General features: G+C 45.2%; 1 protein-coding gene across 2 annotated transcripts in view; it reads left to right on the forward strand.

Moving 5' to 3' along the window:
* MFNG (MFNG O-fucosylpeptide 3-beta-N-acetylglucosaminyltransferase) overlaps nt 1–11,454 on the forward strand; it is a 22,832-nt gene extending 11,378 nt beyond the window's left edge. The window contains exons 4-9 of one of the 2 annotated variants that reach the window (XM_027873187.1): nt 2,367–2,520; nt 6,149–6,234; nt 6,995–7,160; nt 8,778–8,863; nt 9,384–9,452; nt 9,796–11,454. In XM_027873187.1, coding sequence (XP_027728988.1) covers nt 2,367–2,520; nt 6,149–6,234; nt 6,995–7,160; nt 8,778–8,863; nt 9,384–9,432 — 541 coding nt within the window. In that variant the 3' untranslated portion in view covers nt 9,433–9,452; nt 9,796–11,454. The remainder of the gene's footprint in view (nt 1–2,366; nt 2,521–6,148; nt 6,235–6,994; nt 7,161–8,777; nt 8,864–9,383; nt 9,453–9,795) is intronic. The other variant, XM_027873178.1, reaches the window with a different exon arrangement.
* Nucleotides 11,455–12,012: the final 558 nt, after the last annotated feature.

Here is a 12,012-nt window from a genome sequence, read left to right on the forward strand (position 1 = left end):
ATAAGTAACATGGACCATACACAAATTAGCAATCCACAGAGAGGGGGAGCTCAAGTGGACTGGGGTAGTCAAGGAGGGTTTCTCAGAGGAGGAGGCACCTAAGCTGGGTCATGAAGGATGAGTAGAATTTCTTTTAAAAGGAAGATGGTCTTGGGGAGGGAAGACTCCTTCTTCTGTTTCTAATTTCTGGCTGTTATGGATTGTTCACAGCTCGGTGTGAATTCATTTAATTAGATGGTTTTCCTCTTGACTGTTGGCTGGGTGCCTTCACACTGAAGGAATGGAGTGAATTGGGATGGAAAAGCATTTATGAGGCTCTTACTTTGTGCCAAGCCCTGTGTTAAGTGACAGGGCCACAAATGAGAAAGGGAGACAGCTCCTGTTCTCAGGGATCTTACACTCTAATTAGGAGAGATGACACTCTCAGGAAAGGGAGATTTGGGAAAGGGAATATTGCTGATTCACTTTGTATTTTTAATTTTTTTTAAGGTAGTTGGGGTTAAGTGACTTGCCCAGGGTCACACAGCTAGTAAGTGTCAAGCGTTTGGTCTGAGGCCAGATTTGAACTCAGGTCCTCCTGACTTCAGGGCCGGTGCTCTATCCACTGAGCCATCTAACTGCCCGATGATTCACTTTTTAAGATAGTACTTTCCTTGAAACAGCCTTGTGGTACTATTAATGCCATTACTTCAATTCTGCCTGGGGGAAACCAAGGCAGAGAATTCAGTGACTTTTCTAAGTTCGTAACCAAAAAATGTCAGACATTGAATTCAAACCCAGATCTTCTCATCTCTTTTTCCAACACCACACAACTAGGTGGTGCAGTGGATAGAGTCGATAGGAAGACCTGAGCTCTATTCTGCCTCAAATTCTAGCTGTCATCCTGGCCAAGACACCGTAATCTCTCAGGCTCAGTTACTCCTCATCTGTAAAATGGAGGGGAAAAGATTTGGATATGATAAAAGGGAATCTGGGGCACTGGTTAGTGCTGGGCTGTATTTTCTAGGTGGCCAGAGAACAGAATGAGAAAGGGAGGGGACATGCAGTGCAAACGTCCTCTGCTTTAAAGATTTGCCTGGGATCCACCCTCCCCTTTGCCTTCCTATATGCCAAAATCTTCTATAATGCCCCCTTGCCTCCCATCCCTTCTCTTGGTCAAAAGCCTCAAGTTCATTTCTCTCATCATATCCTAGTTAGATCTTAAAGCCCATCTAATCCTATCCAATATACATATAGCCTCTCAATAAACATTTATTAAACTACGTGCTACTATGTGCTAATCTACTGGGCATACAATTACTTAAAAGAAAGTCAGTCCTTGCCCTCAAGGAGCTTACAATTTAATGTTGGAAGACGACACACAAAAGAAAGCAGGAAAGCTGGGAGGAGAGACCAGAGGGTACCCAGCATGACCAGGCAGAGCAGCAAATGGAGTGGAGAGTCCCAAAGTCCAGTTTCTACCATCTATAAAGGAAGGCATTGGGAAGAATTTGATACTCAACCCTCAGGGGGAGAGGCTTGAGTTAGCAGTATGATGATGAGATTAGAGGTGAGGAATTTAACCTGGGAGGACTACCTTGTTCCTGGTGGAGTTGAACCAGACATGGAAACTGATGCAGAGTGGAGAGGCTTGTCCAGAAAGTGAGAATGGAAGATGCTTGCCCAGGAATCTCAGAACCCAGAACCGAAGGCAAACTCAGATGCTGGCTGATCTAGCCCTCATATGAAAAGGAATCCCTCTAAGATGTCATCAAACCCACCACCTCCAGAAGAAGGCTATTCTGCCCCTCCCATGCACTTTAAGACATACAGGTCTTTCTATCCCACAATGAGGCTGAATAGCCCATACGTGTGATCACTCTCAATTAGAAGGTAAACTCCTTGAAGCTGGGACTGTCTCATTGCACATGGTAAGTGCTAAATAAAGGTTTTTTCATTCATTTGCAGAGGCCCTTCACCATTCTTTGCCTCCTCTGTGACTCTTCAGTTTATTAATGTCCTGCGTAGAACATTGGTGCTGAGGACTGACCATCAGCCCCCAGATGTAGCCTGACAGGGGCAGAGGGAGATTGGCACCTATCTAGTTCTTCACACAAAGCTTCACTTAGTGCAGATCCATATCAAATTAGCTTGTGAAGCTTGTAGTCCACTAAGCCCCCCAGCTCTTTTTCTGACAAACTGCTGTCTAGCCAGTTAGCCTTTCCCTCAGTTCTCAGTTAGAATCTCCTCCTTCTCATGTAAGAGGTTCTAACGCTACCTCAGGGGCTTTTCCTGTTGGGTTGTTGTGAGGCTAGAGGGACTGGGGACTCCAGATTCTGCCCCAAGAGTCTGGCTGAGAGATTACTGTATCTGTCTCTTTCTCCCAGTTGGTTCTGCCACTTGGATGATGACAATTACCTGAACCCAGAACCCCTGCTGACGCTCCTGTCCTCCTTCTCACCCACCTGGGATGTGTACGTTGGGAAACCAAGTCTGAACAGGCCCATTGAGGCTTCAGAGCCAATGCCCAACAACCAGATGGTTAGTGCTGCCCCCCTACTGCCTATGTTGGCTGGGAGTTCTCAGAGCAGGGGAGAGGGAGACAAAGATGACTTTGATTGGGGACTTAGTGACCATAAGCATTGGACAGTAGAATGAACATTGTCTCTGGGATCAGAAGACCTGAGTTCGAATGTTGCTTCTGGTCCATGTTGCCTGGTGACTTTGGGCAAGTCACTTAACCTCCGTGGGCTTCAGTTTCTTATCTATAGACTGAAGAGGTTGACCAGATATCCTCTGAGGTCCATCCTAGCTCCGGAACTCTGATCCTTCATTTTGCACATGAGGAAAACGAGGCCCAGAGAGAGGAAGTGATTTGCCCCCAGTGGAACAATGAATAGAGTGACAGATTTGAAGTCAGCGAGCTTGGATTCAAATCTTGCCTCAGACATTTCCTAGTTTCATGACCCTGGGGAAGTCTTTTTCCAGTGCCTGGAATCAGGATGTTCTGAGTTCAAATATGGCCTGAGATACTAGCTGTATGACTCTGGGCAAGTCGCTTAACCTCTGTTTGCCTCAGTTTCCTCAGGTATAAAATGGAGATAATAATAGCACCTACCTCAGAGGGTTGTTGTGAGGATTAAATTAGATATTTGTAAAGTGCTTAGCATAGTGCCTGGCACATAGTAGGTACCATTGTTGTTTTGTTGACTGGTCATGTCCAGCTCTTTGTGACCCCATTTGGGATTTTTTTTGGGCAGAGATACTGGAGTGGTGTGCCATTTCCATTTCCAACTCATTTGACAGATGAGGAAACTGAGGCAAACAGGGTGAAGTGACTCACTCAGATGTACACAATTAGGAAGTGTCTGAGGCCGGATTTGAACTCAAGCCCTCTTGATTCCAGGGCCAACACTCTACCCACTCTGACACCTGGCTGTCCAGTAGGTGCTATATAAATGCTTATTCCCTTCCCTTGCCTTAACTAAGACTTCCCTCTCTAAGCCTCAGTTTTCTCACCTGTAAAAGGTGAGTTTTCCCCACCTGTAAAAAGACTACATCACATGGTTATTTGTCAGGACTAAATAAGGGAATGTGTATGTGTGTGTGAAAGGCTTTGTAAACATCAAAGTGTTATAAGCATGCAAGCTACTCCTATTATTATCATCTCATTCTCATCTTTTTTTTTTTTGAAATTGGGGTTAAGTGACTTGCCCAAGGTCACACAGCTAGTAAGTGTCAAGTGTTTGGTCTGAGGCTGGATTTGAATTCAGGTCCTCCTGACTTCAGGGCCGGTGCTCTATCCACCGCGCCACCTAGCTGCCCCTCTCATCTTTTTTTATGTGTGTGATGAAGTTCAAATATAAATTGTCCTGGGAAAAGCTGGTGCCTTGCTTTGTTTAATGTTTGATGTGGTCTAGTAGATAAAGAGCTGATTGAGAAACCAGGAAGATTTAGGTTCCAGTTTCACCTCTGATTCATGGTGGTTGTGTAACCCTGGGTGCATCACTGAACCACTGAGTGCTGTAAGACTTTAGGTGGCAGAGAAGGTGCCAAGCTGCATTGGTAGAGGGATTTTCCTCACCTGGGAGTTCCCTATATCAATTAAATCACAGGTCCAGTTTCCTTCCCTATTAAACATTTTGTAGATGATGGTAGATAAAATAGTTGATTTTTATAAATATATTCAAGTGTTGGGATGTAAGCTTATCCTTTGTAGGCTCTCCATGGGACATCCTTGGGACAGCTCTGGGAGCTCTGCTCCCAGATGCTTAAGATTTCCTCCACTAGGTCTCTATGTTTTGAAAGTTTTTCATTCCATGTAGGCTGGAGAACTCTGATCCCTTTGGTATGTGACATCCATTGAAATCATTGCACTTAAAGTTTTATGGATCCATGTTATATCCAGGCAAGTGGGGCCAACAGTCCCGTCTGTCATGATGCTCTGGGTTTGGTGCAGTTTATGACTTGAATTCTTAGGGGGAGAAAATATATTTGCTATTATTATTACCCAAGGTCTTACAGCAAGTTAGGGCCAAAGTGGCAAGCCTGAAAGACAAAAAAAAAATGGAATAAAAAGGAGAAGCGTTTGACAAATGTCATGTCAGGAAACCAAAAGAGGAGATCAAGAGTATCAGGTGCCTTAGGCAAGTCATGTGAGGTCAAGGCAGACCTCACATGAGGCAAGGGTCATTAGATTCATCAGTAAGGAAATAACCACTGATTTTGGAGACAGCAGTTGCAGTTGATTGGTGGGGATGGAAGCCAGACTTTGAAGGTTTGAGGAGTGAGTGGGTGGTGAGGAAATCAATGGAAGCAGCTCGTGTTGATGGCTCTTTCTAGGATTTTGGCAAGGACGGGGAGGAGAGAATGAAGAAATGACAAAGCATTTATTAAGCAGATGGTCAAGGTCAAGGAAGCTTAATTTTTTTCCTTTTTTAGTTTGGGGAAGCCCTGAATATATTTATAGGCTTTGGGGAAAGGAGCCAAGAAGAAGAGATTAAAGATGCTTGAGAGGAGGGGATGATTGATGGAGCAAGGACGAGGAGGACAATTGGAGCAGATGATCAGAGAGTCAGAGCTGGGAGGGACTTTAGACGTCTTCTAGGCTGACTCTCATTTTACAGAACAGGAAACTGAGGCCCAGAGATGTTAAGTAACCTACCTCAAACCTACCTCAAATTTACAGGTAGTAAATGTCAGAACCATGATTTGAGATGGTGGGATGGAGGGTACAAGTAGAATCATTAGCCCTGGCAAAAGGGATGGCTACCTTATCTTCTTAAAACTTGAGGGAAGGAGGAAAGGATGAATGAGAATACTGAGAGTTTTATAGATGTTGAGGGGAGAGTTAAATTAATTTCCCATCAGATGGCCACCATTTTCTCAGTAAAAAAGGCAGATGAGGTCATCCGTTATGAGGGAATAGGGCCAGTGTATAGTAAAGGCTTGTTAGGGGTGGAGAATAGAAGATTGGGAAGAATTATTGTGGGAGGTGTGATAGGGGATCACCAAGAAATGTTTAAAAAGAAGGCTATATAGCAATGGTGGCCCAGTTGAGATGAGAGTACACGTCTTGATGGCGTTCCTCCTCATTTGGCTAATCTGGAGTAGGAAGGGAGGGTTGTAGACAGTGGAAGTTGCCAACTGATGGGAGTTGCCTAGGTGTACAAACATAGGAACCTCAAAGGGTTGAGGGATTCAAAGGTGAAGGGGAGGGCATCTCCACACAGTGGTGAGGTAGGGAAACTGGAGGTGTCAGGAGAGGCTTCAAGGAGGAGAAGGGATTTCATAGAAACCAAGTTCTCAGGGCTGGAAATGACCTTCATAGGCTTATGTCTGAGATGGAAGGAACCTTTGAGATCATCTAGTACAATCTTGTCATGCACAGATGAAGAAACTGAGGCCCAGAGAAAGGCAGTGATGTGCCCAAGGTCGCACAGCTAGTATCAGAGGTGAGATTTGAACCCAAGGCATTTGATACCAGATCCAATGTTCTTTTCACTGTACCATCCTCTGTTTTGGGGGAGACTGGGAGATGAGGCCATTGGGATAATTCTCATGTTGAGCCTCCTTTCTGCTCTGGTTGAGGGAATTTGAAGGATCTGGCCATGTCCTGGGGCACAGAGGGTCCCCAGCCAATCCCAGTCTTTGCTCTTCTCTCCCTCAGAGGCCAGTACGATTCTGGTTTGCTACAGGTGGAGCTGGTTTCTGTATCAATCGAAAATTGGCCAGGAAGATGGTGCCATGGGCCAGGTGAGTAGGACTTCTGGGGGATGGCTGGTGGGGTGGCCTGAGAGCGCCCAGCTAGGTGGTACCTTTGGGCAGTAGGGCTGTGGGGAAGCTTCTTCTTTAGCAGGAGGTGTTTGAGAGGGAACTCTCATAGGACCTGGGTTCAGATTTCACTTTTAACACATCCCAGGCTGAGTGACCCTAGGAAAGTCGCTTTCTTTTCTCATCTGTAACATGAAGTTATTGGACTAGATGACCTCTAAATTACCTTCCAGCTCTAGATCTACGAGCCTACCTGCATGACCTTGTGTTTCTTCTCTCTGGGCCTCAGTTTACTCGTCTCAAAATGGAGCAGGAAACAAGTTCTTTCAATTTTTTTTTGTAACTCCAGTGCTTAGCATATGGCTTGATACATAGTAAGCACTTGATCAACGCTGGTTGCCTTACCTATGATTATAAGACTCCCTACCAGTGAATGGTGGAGATTGTCAGATTGGATCATGGAAGGAAAGGTAGGATAGTACAATAGAGAGTCCTGGACTTGGGATCAGGAAACTCCATACCTCCTGACTGAGTGACCTTGGATGAGTCACAACCTTCCTGGGTCTCAGTCTATTGATATTGTGAAGATTAAATGAGATAAGGTATGCCTGATGGGAAGGAGTGACCAGAGAAGGCTTCAAGAAGGAGGTGGGCTTTGAAGGATGGTCATGAGCCAAGGATAGTGAAGCCTGCTTTGGATCTTGTCCCAAACGGCTCAGCAAGAGGGTTCTTCTTCTCCCAGTGGCCCCAATTTCCTGAGCACCTCCACGAGGATCCGACTACCTGATGACTGCACTGTGGGCTACATTGTTGAGTGCAAGCTGGGGCGCCGCCTGCTCCCTAGCCCTCTGTTCCACTCCCACCTAGAGAACCTGCGGATTCTTGGGGCTGCCCAGCTCCCAAATCAAGTGAGTTGGGAGAGAGGGGAGGAATGAGAATGCGCTGGAAGTCGGTTGGAATGCCAGGTGGGCCAAGGGCTATTCCTGGGGTGGGGGTATCAAATATACCTATTCCTCTGTCCCATTGGGGTGTCCCTTCCCCTAACTCACTGTATAACCTTGAGTATGTCACTTCTCTCTCACCCTCAGTTTCTAATTCTATAAAAAGAGAGTTGTGGAATAGAAGGGCTCTAAGGGTCCTCCCAGCTTTAACGTTCTATGTTCTGAGGTCTTAGAATCTTAGAAGCAGAGCCGGAAGGGACCTCAGAGGCCATCTAGTTCAATCACTCATTTTACAAGGGAGGAAACTGAGGCACTGAGTCATAAAAGTAGTAAGTGGAAGAGTTGAGATTGACCCTAGGTCCTCTTTCTAATGAATTAGTCTTTCTCAGCTCTGATATTTAATGTTCTAAGATGGTCCCTCATTTGTGTGGGTGTTTCGTCCTTCATCCTGAGTGGCTTTTGCGCACATCTTTCCATAATCCCCCAAAGTGGAGTCATTCAATATCCAGGGAATCTGTTTGTGATTCTTTTAATACTCCAGAATGCAAGCATATTGAGGGTAGAGATGTTTCATTCTTTGTATATCCACCGCTTCTGGTACACAGCAGGCACTTAATAAATGTTCATGTATTTCTTGATTGATGTGCACATGTTGCCTCCCCCAAGAGAATATAAGTTCCTTGAGGGCAGGGATTGTATTATTTTTGTCTTTTTATCCCTTGTCCTTGGCACATAGTGGGTTCTTAATATGTGTCCATTGGCTGATGGATTAAAGTTGTCCATCTTTTACTTCTCCTTTTCACGGTAAGACCAGCCCACTTCAAGCTCATCATACATTTCTTCCACAAAGTCTTTAGAGAGTTATGGTGGGTATTATGATATGGCCCTATTCCCATTATACATCAACTTGTTATTCTTTGGGTCACTTGTCTTTGGGATTTTCTGAGGATGATGTTCATGGTTCATGTCCCAAGATCCCAGGTTGTATGATAAAGAATCTTATTTGTCCCATGCTTGAATCTCATGATGGGATGAGTAAATGAAAAAAACATTTACTAAGCACTTACTTGGTGCGAGGCACTGTGCTAAATGCTGGGAATACAAACAGAAAGGCAAGATCATGGCTACTCTACCGGAGCTCAGACTCTCATAGAGGGAAACAACATGTATCGTAGGTTCCTGCTGCAAGTCAGATGGAAAGGCCCAAGGGTCCTTAGGGTGCATCTGCAAAGCAGAGGGAAATGCATCTTCTTTAATGTCATTTCTGTGGAATAAAATTCTAACAGTTTCCAGTGTTGAACCATTGGACAGCCTTGGGTCTTCAGCAGTTATAGTTATGTGATCAAAGATTTAGAACTGGAAGGGACCTTCTTGGTCATCAAACTCTTTCACTTTGCAGATGAGGAGACTGAGACCTGGAGAAATTAAGTGACTTGTCCAAGGTTGTACAGGTTGTAATTAGGAGTGGCAAGATTTGAACCTGTATCTTTTGAGTCCAAATCCATCATTCTTTCCGCTCATCTCTAAGCCTACTCCCATGTCCCTTCCCTCCCCAAACTCTTCTCTTATCTTCTGTCCACCTAGGTCACTCTCAGTTATGGAGTCTTTGAGAAGAAACTCAATGCCATTGACCTGGAGGGCCCCTTCTCTCCACAAGAAGACCCCTCCAGGTGTGTCCTCCTCTGATGGATCCAGAGGGGATGAGATTGTGGTTGGGGGGAGATGAAGAGGGTGGATGTGGCTAGAGAGAAGGGAACTATGTATGGGCAGGGCTTGGATTGTTTTGCTCTCATTGGATTCTGGTCTGTTACCTAGCCACCAAGGTGCTAAAGGGAAGGGATTATATTTTTAGAGAGGAGGAATGATCAGGAAAAGAGATTTAAGCCAGAAGACTTCTCCAGCTTGATCAGTAGAGTTTACAATAAAGATAACCTAGAGTAAGAAGCAGGACTAGGAGAATGGGAACTTGAGGATCAAAGAATTGGAAGGGACCTTTGAGATTAACCTGGGAAGCTCTTGGAGTAGCAATGTCCTCACCCCCCCCCCCCCATATGCCCTACATACAAGTGGCCATCCCATTTCCACTCAAACACCTCTAGTGACAGAGAGCTCAATATGATGAGCACAGCTCTGATGACTAGAATGTTTGTTATGCTGAAACCTGAATTTTCCTCTCCATTTTATACACAGTGATCCTTATTCTTCCCCTTGGGGTGATATAGAACCTTATGGAAGATGATGTGGAGGAAATTTATGTGGGTATGTGTATTGATTTTTGGAGCCTATAAAATTATACTTCCATGTATTCCAAGGGTGGATAGGAGCACCATTCTTGCCTCTCCTAGCCCCTCAATTTCAATAGGAGATGACAGTCCCTCAGACTGACACCCATGACCTATAGGAATTTCTCACCTCGCCCCCACATCATTCCTTCACCCCCCTCCCTAAGCAGTGTGCTTCATCCAAGGGAGTGCCTCAGGCATTCACCGAATAGAGAGAGGAAGCAGAGTCTGGGCTTCAGGCACTTGAACATTGACTCATGGAGGAAGTTGGAGGATGAGAGGGAGTCTCATTCTTTTCTTTTATTGGTTTCTCTTGGCAGGTTCCGATCCCTCCATTGTCTCCTCTATCCTGATACCTCCTGGTGCCCACAGCAGGCTACTCAGTGACTCCTGACACCTCCTTCTTGGGACAAAGGCCATGGAAGGCCTTTGGATACTGTGTCACTTATAGAGGACCTGAGGGTCACCTCCAGCCCAATCTTTCCTTCTGCAGTGGGCTTCCCAGGAAAGAGCAAGGGTATTGCCAATGGTGGGATGTCTTGGTTTCCTGACCTCCGTCAGGATGAGGTCTGGGTTTGGACAGTGGCTATCATCTAAGGCATCTAGTGATTTCCCCCATTCATGTGATGCCATCTCTCCCAGGTGACCTAGGAAAGTGTTGGGTAGCTAAGGAAGCTGAGAAGACTGAGTTGGGAGGTGAAAAGGACTGGCTCCCTGCAGTCCTATGAAGGATGAGTCAAACAGAAGGTTAGGGACAGAACTTTGGGGAAAAAGGGCCAGGAAGTTTCTCTACCTTCCTGGGGTGGGAGGTCCTAACTGACTACAAAGGACAAAGGAAAACTCCCAGATGGATCTTGGGGCAGGGTTGTCCTTCTTTGGACCTCAGTTTCCTTATCTGAAAAACAAAGAGATCAGATTTGATGGTTTCTAAGGTGTCATTCCATGTCTAAGGGCCTTTAGCTCTGACTATGTTTTCAGATCCCTCCCACTTTCTCTGTTCTGAGGGCCCTCCCATTGCTGACATTCCATGCTTTGAGGTCCCTCCTAGCTTTAACATTCTGTAATGCCTTCTCTACTGAGTCAGACTCTTGTTGGGGCTCTGTCCTTCTGAGGCTGGCTGCAAATACCTATGAACTGGGCACATCCCCCAGTAGAATAAAGTGAGACACTGGGCTCAGTTACAAATTGGGTCCTTTTGTAAAAGTCTATGTGTATATACTGGGCACCATCTTGGGGGCACTTGCACTGCTCCCCCTAAGACTCTAAGTGATGGAAGAGTTGCTAATTTGCATTAATAAAGAGAATTTCCTCATGTGGGAGTTCCTTACACCAATGAAATCACAAGTCCCCTCCCGAAAGTACCTTGCTACAGTGACAAAGAACAGGAGAGCCCATTGGGTAGCATCCCTGCTACTTTAGCCTTTCTATTTGCCCCAGACATCCTTCTCCAGTGATCAGTACTAGGATTTAGAGCAGGCAAGGCACCTTAGAGATGATATGACTTGTCTCATATTTTGCAGAGGAGAATACTGAGGCTATAGAAGGAAATTAATTTGCCCAGATCACACAGGTAGATCATGTCAACTAGACTTAGAACCCACATTTTCTGACTCCAAATCCAAAGTCCTTTCCATCTGGACTTCAACCCCCCCTCCTAGGTGTGGCATGGTGTGATGATTGTAACAAAGTATGTGGCCTGGTGGTAAGGGAAGAGGGGAGTGTCAAGAGGCAGGAACCTTTTGCTTGACCCTTTGGTCCAAAAAAATGGGAATGGGTTTGAATTGGGATGTGAGAGAAAGAGGATACTGTGTGGTTAAAGCTGAACTAAGTAACCAGAAATATAGTATAGTAAGGGAGGTCCCTAAGGGGGAAGTGATCCAGGGCCTGGCACATAGTAGGCATTTGATAAATTCAGTGGTAGATGTCTGGGGGGGTGTTGCTGGATGTGTTAAGGGGGAGATTAAAACATTCTTATTTTATTGATGTTGTGTTTTCTTCTACATTGCTGACATTTCCCAATGCACCTTCTCCTCCCCCTCTGTGAAATTCTGTAGCATCCTCTCCAATCCAAAAAACGGACAGCTAAGCAAAACAAATCAATACACTGTCCTTGTCTGATGACATATGTAGTTCCCAACTTCTGAGGCAAAACAAACCAACACTTTGATGGCGCCTCATGGCTAGCCTGTAGCTCTACTTCTCAGGTTTTTTTTCCCCATTAACAAACATTTATTTTGTCTCCCCTCCGCTGTAATTTGAAAGAAAAAAGAGGAAAAATAAAACCCTTGCAACAAATCTTTCTAGACAAGCAAACAGATTCCCATGTTATTCATGTCCAAAAATGTTTATCTCATTGCACGTCTTGTTCCCATCGCTTCTCTGGCAGGAGATGGGCAGCTGGCTTCACTGAGAGTCCTCTGCGATGGCGGTGGTGGGGGGGTCATTGTGATTATCAGAGTTCCTAAGTCTTTCAAAATTGTTCATCATTACAGTGTTATTGTATAAATTGTTTTTCTGCTTCTGATCACTTCACTCTA

This window comes from Vombatus ursinus, unplaced genomic scaffold (assembly GCF_900497805.2).
Source record: "Vombatus ursinus unplaced genomic scaffold, bare-nosed wombat genome assembly UNPS02003292.1, whole genome shotgun sequence".
In the NCBI taxonomy this organism is placed as follows: Eukaryota; Metazoa; Chordata; class Mammalia; order Diprotodontia; family Vombatidae; genus Vombatus; species Vombatus ursinus.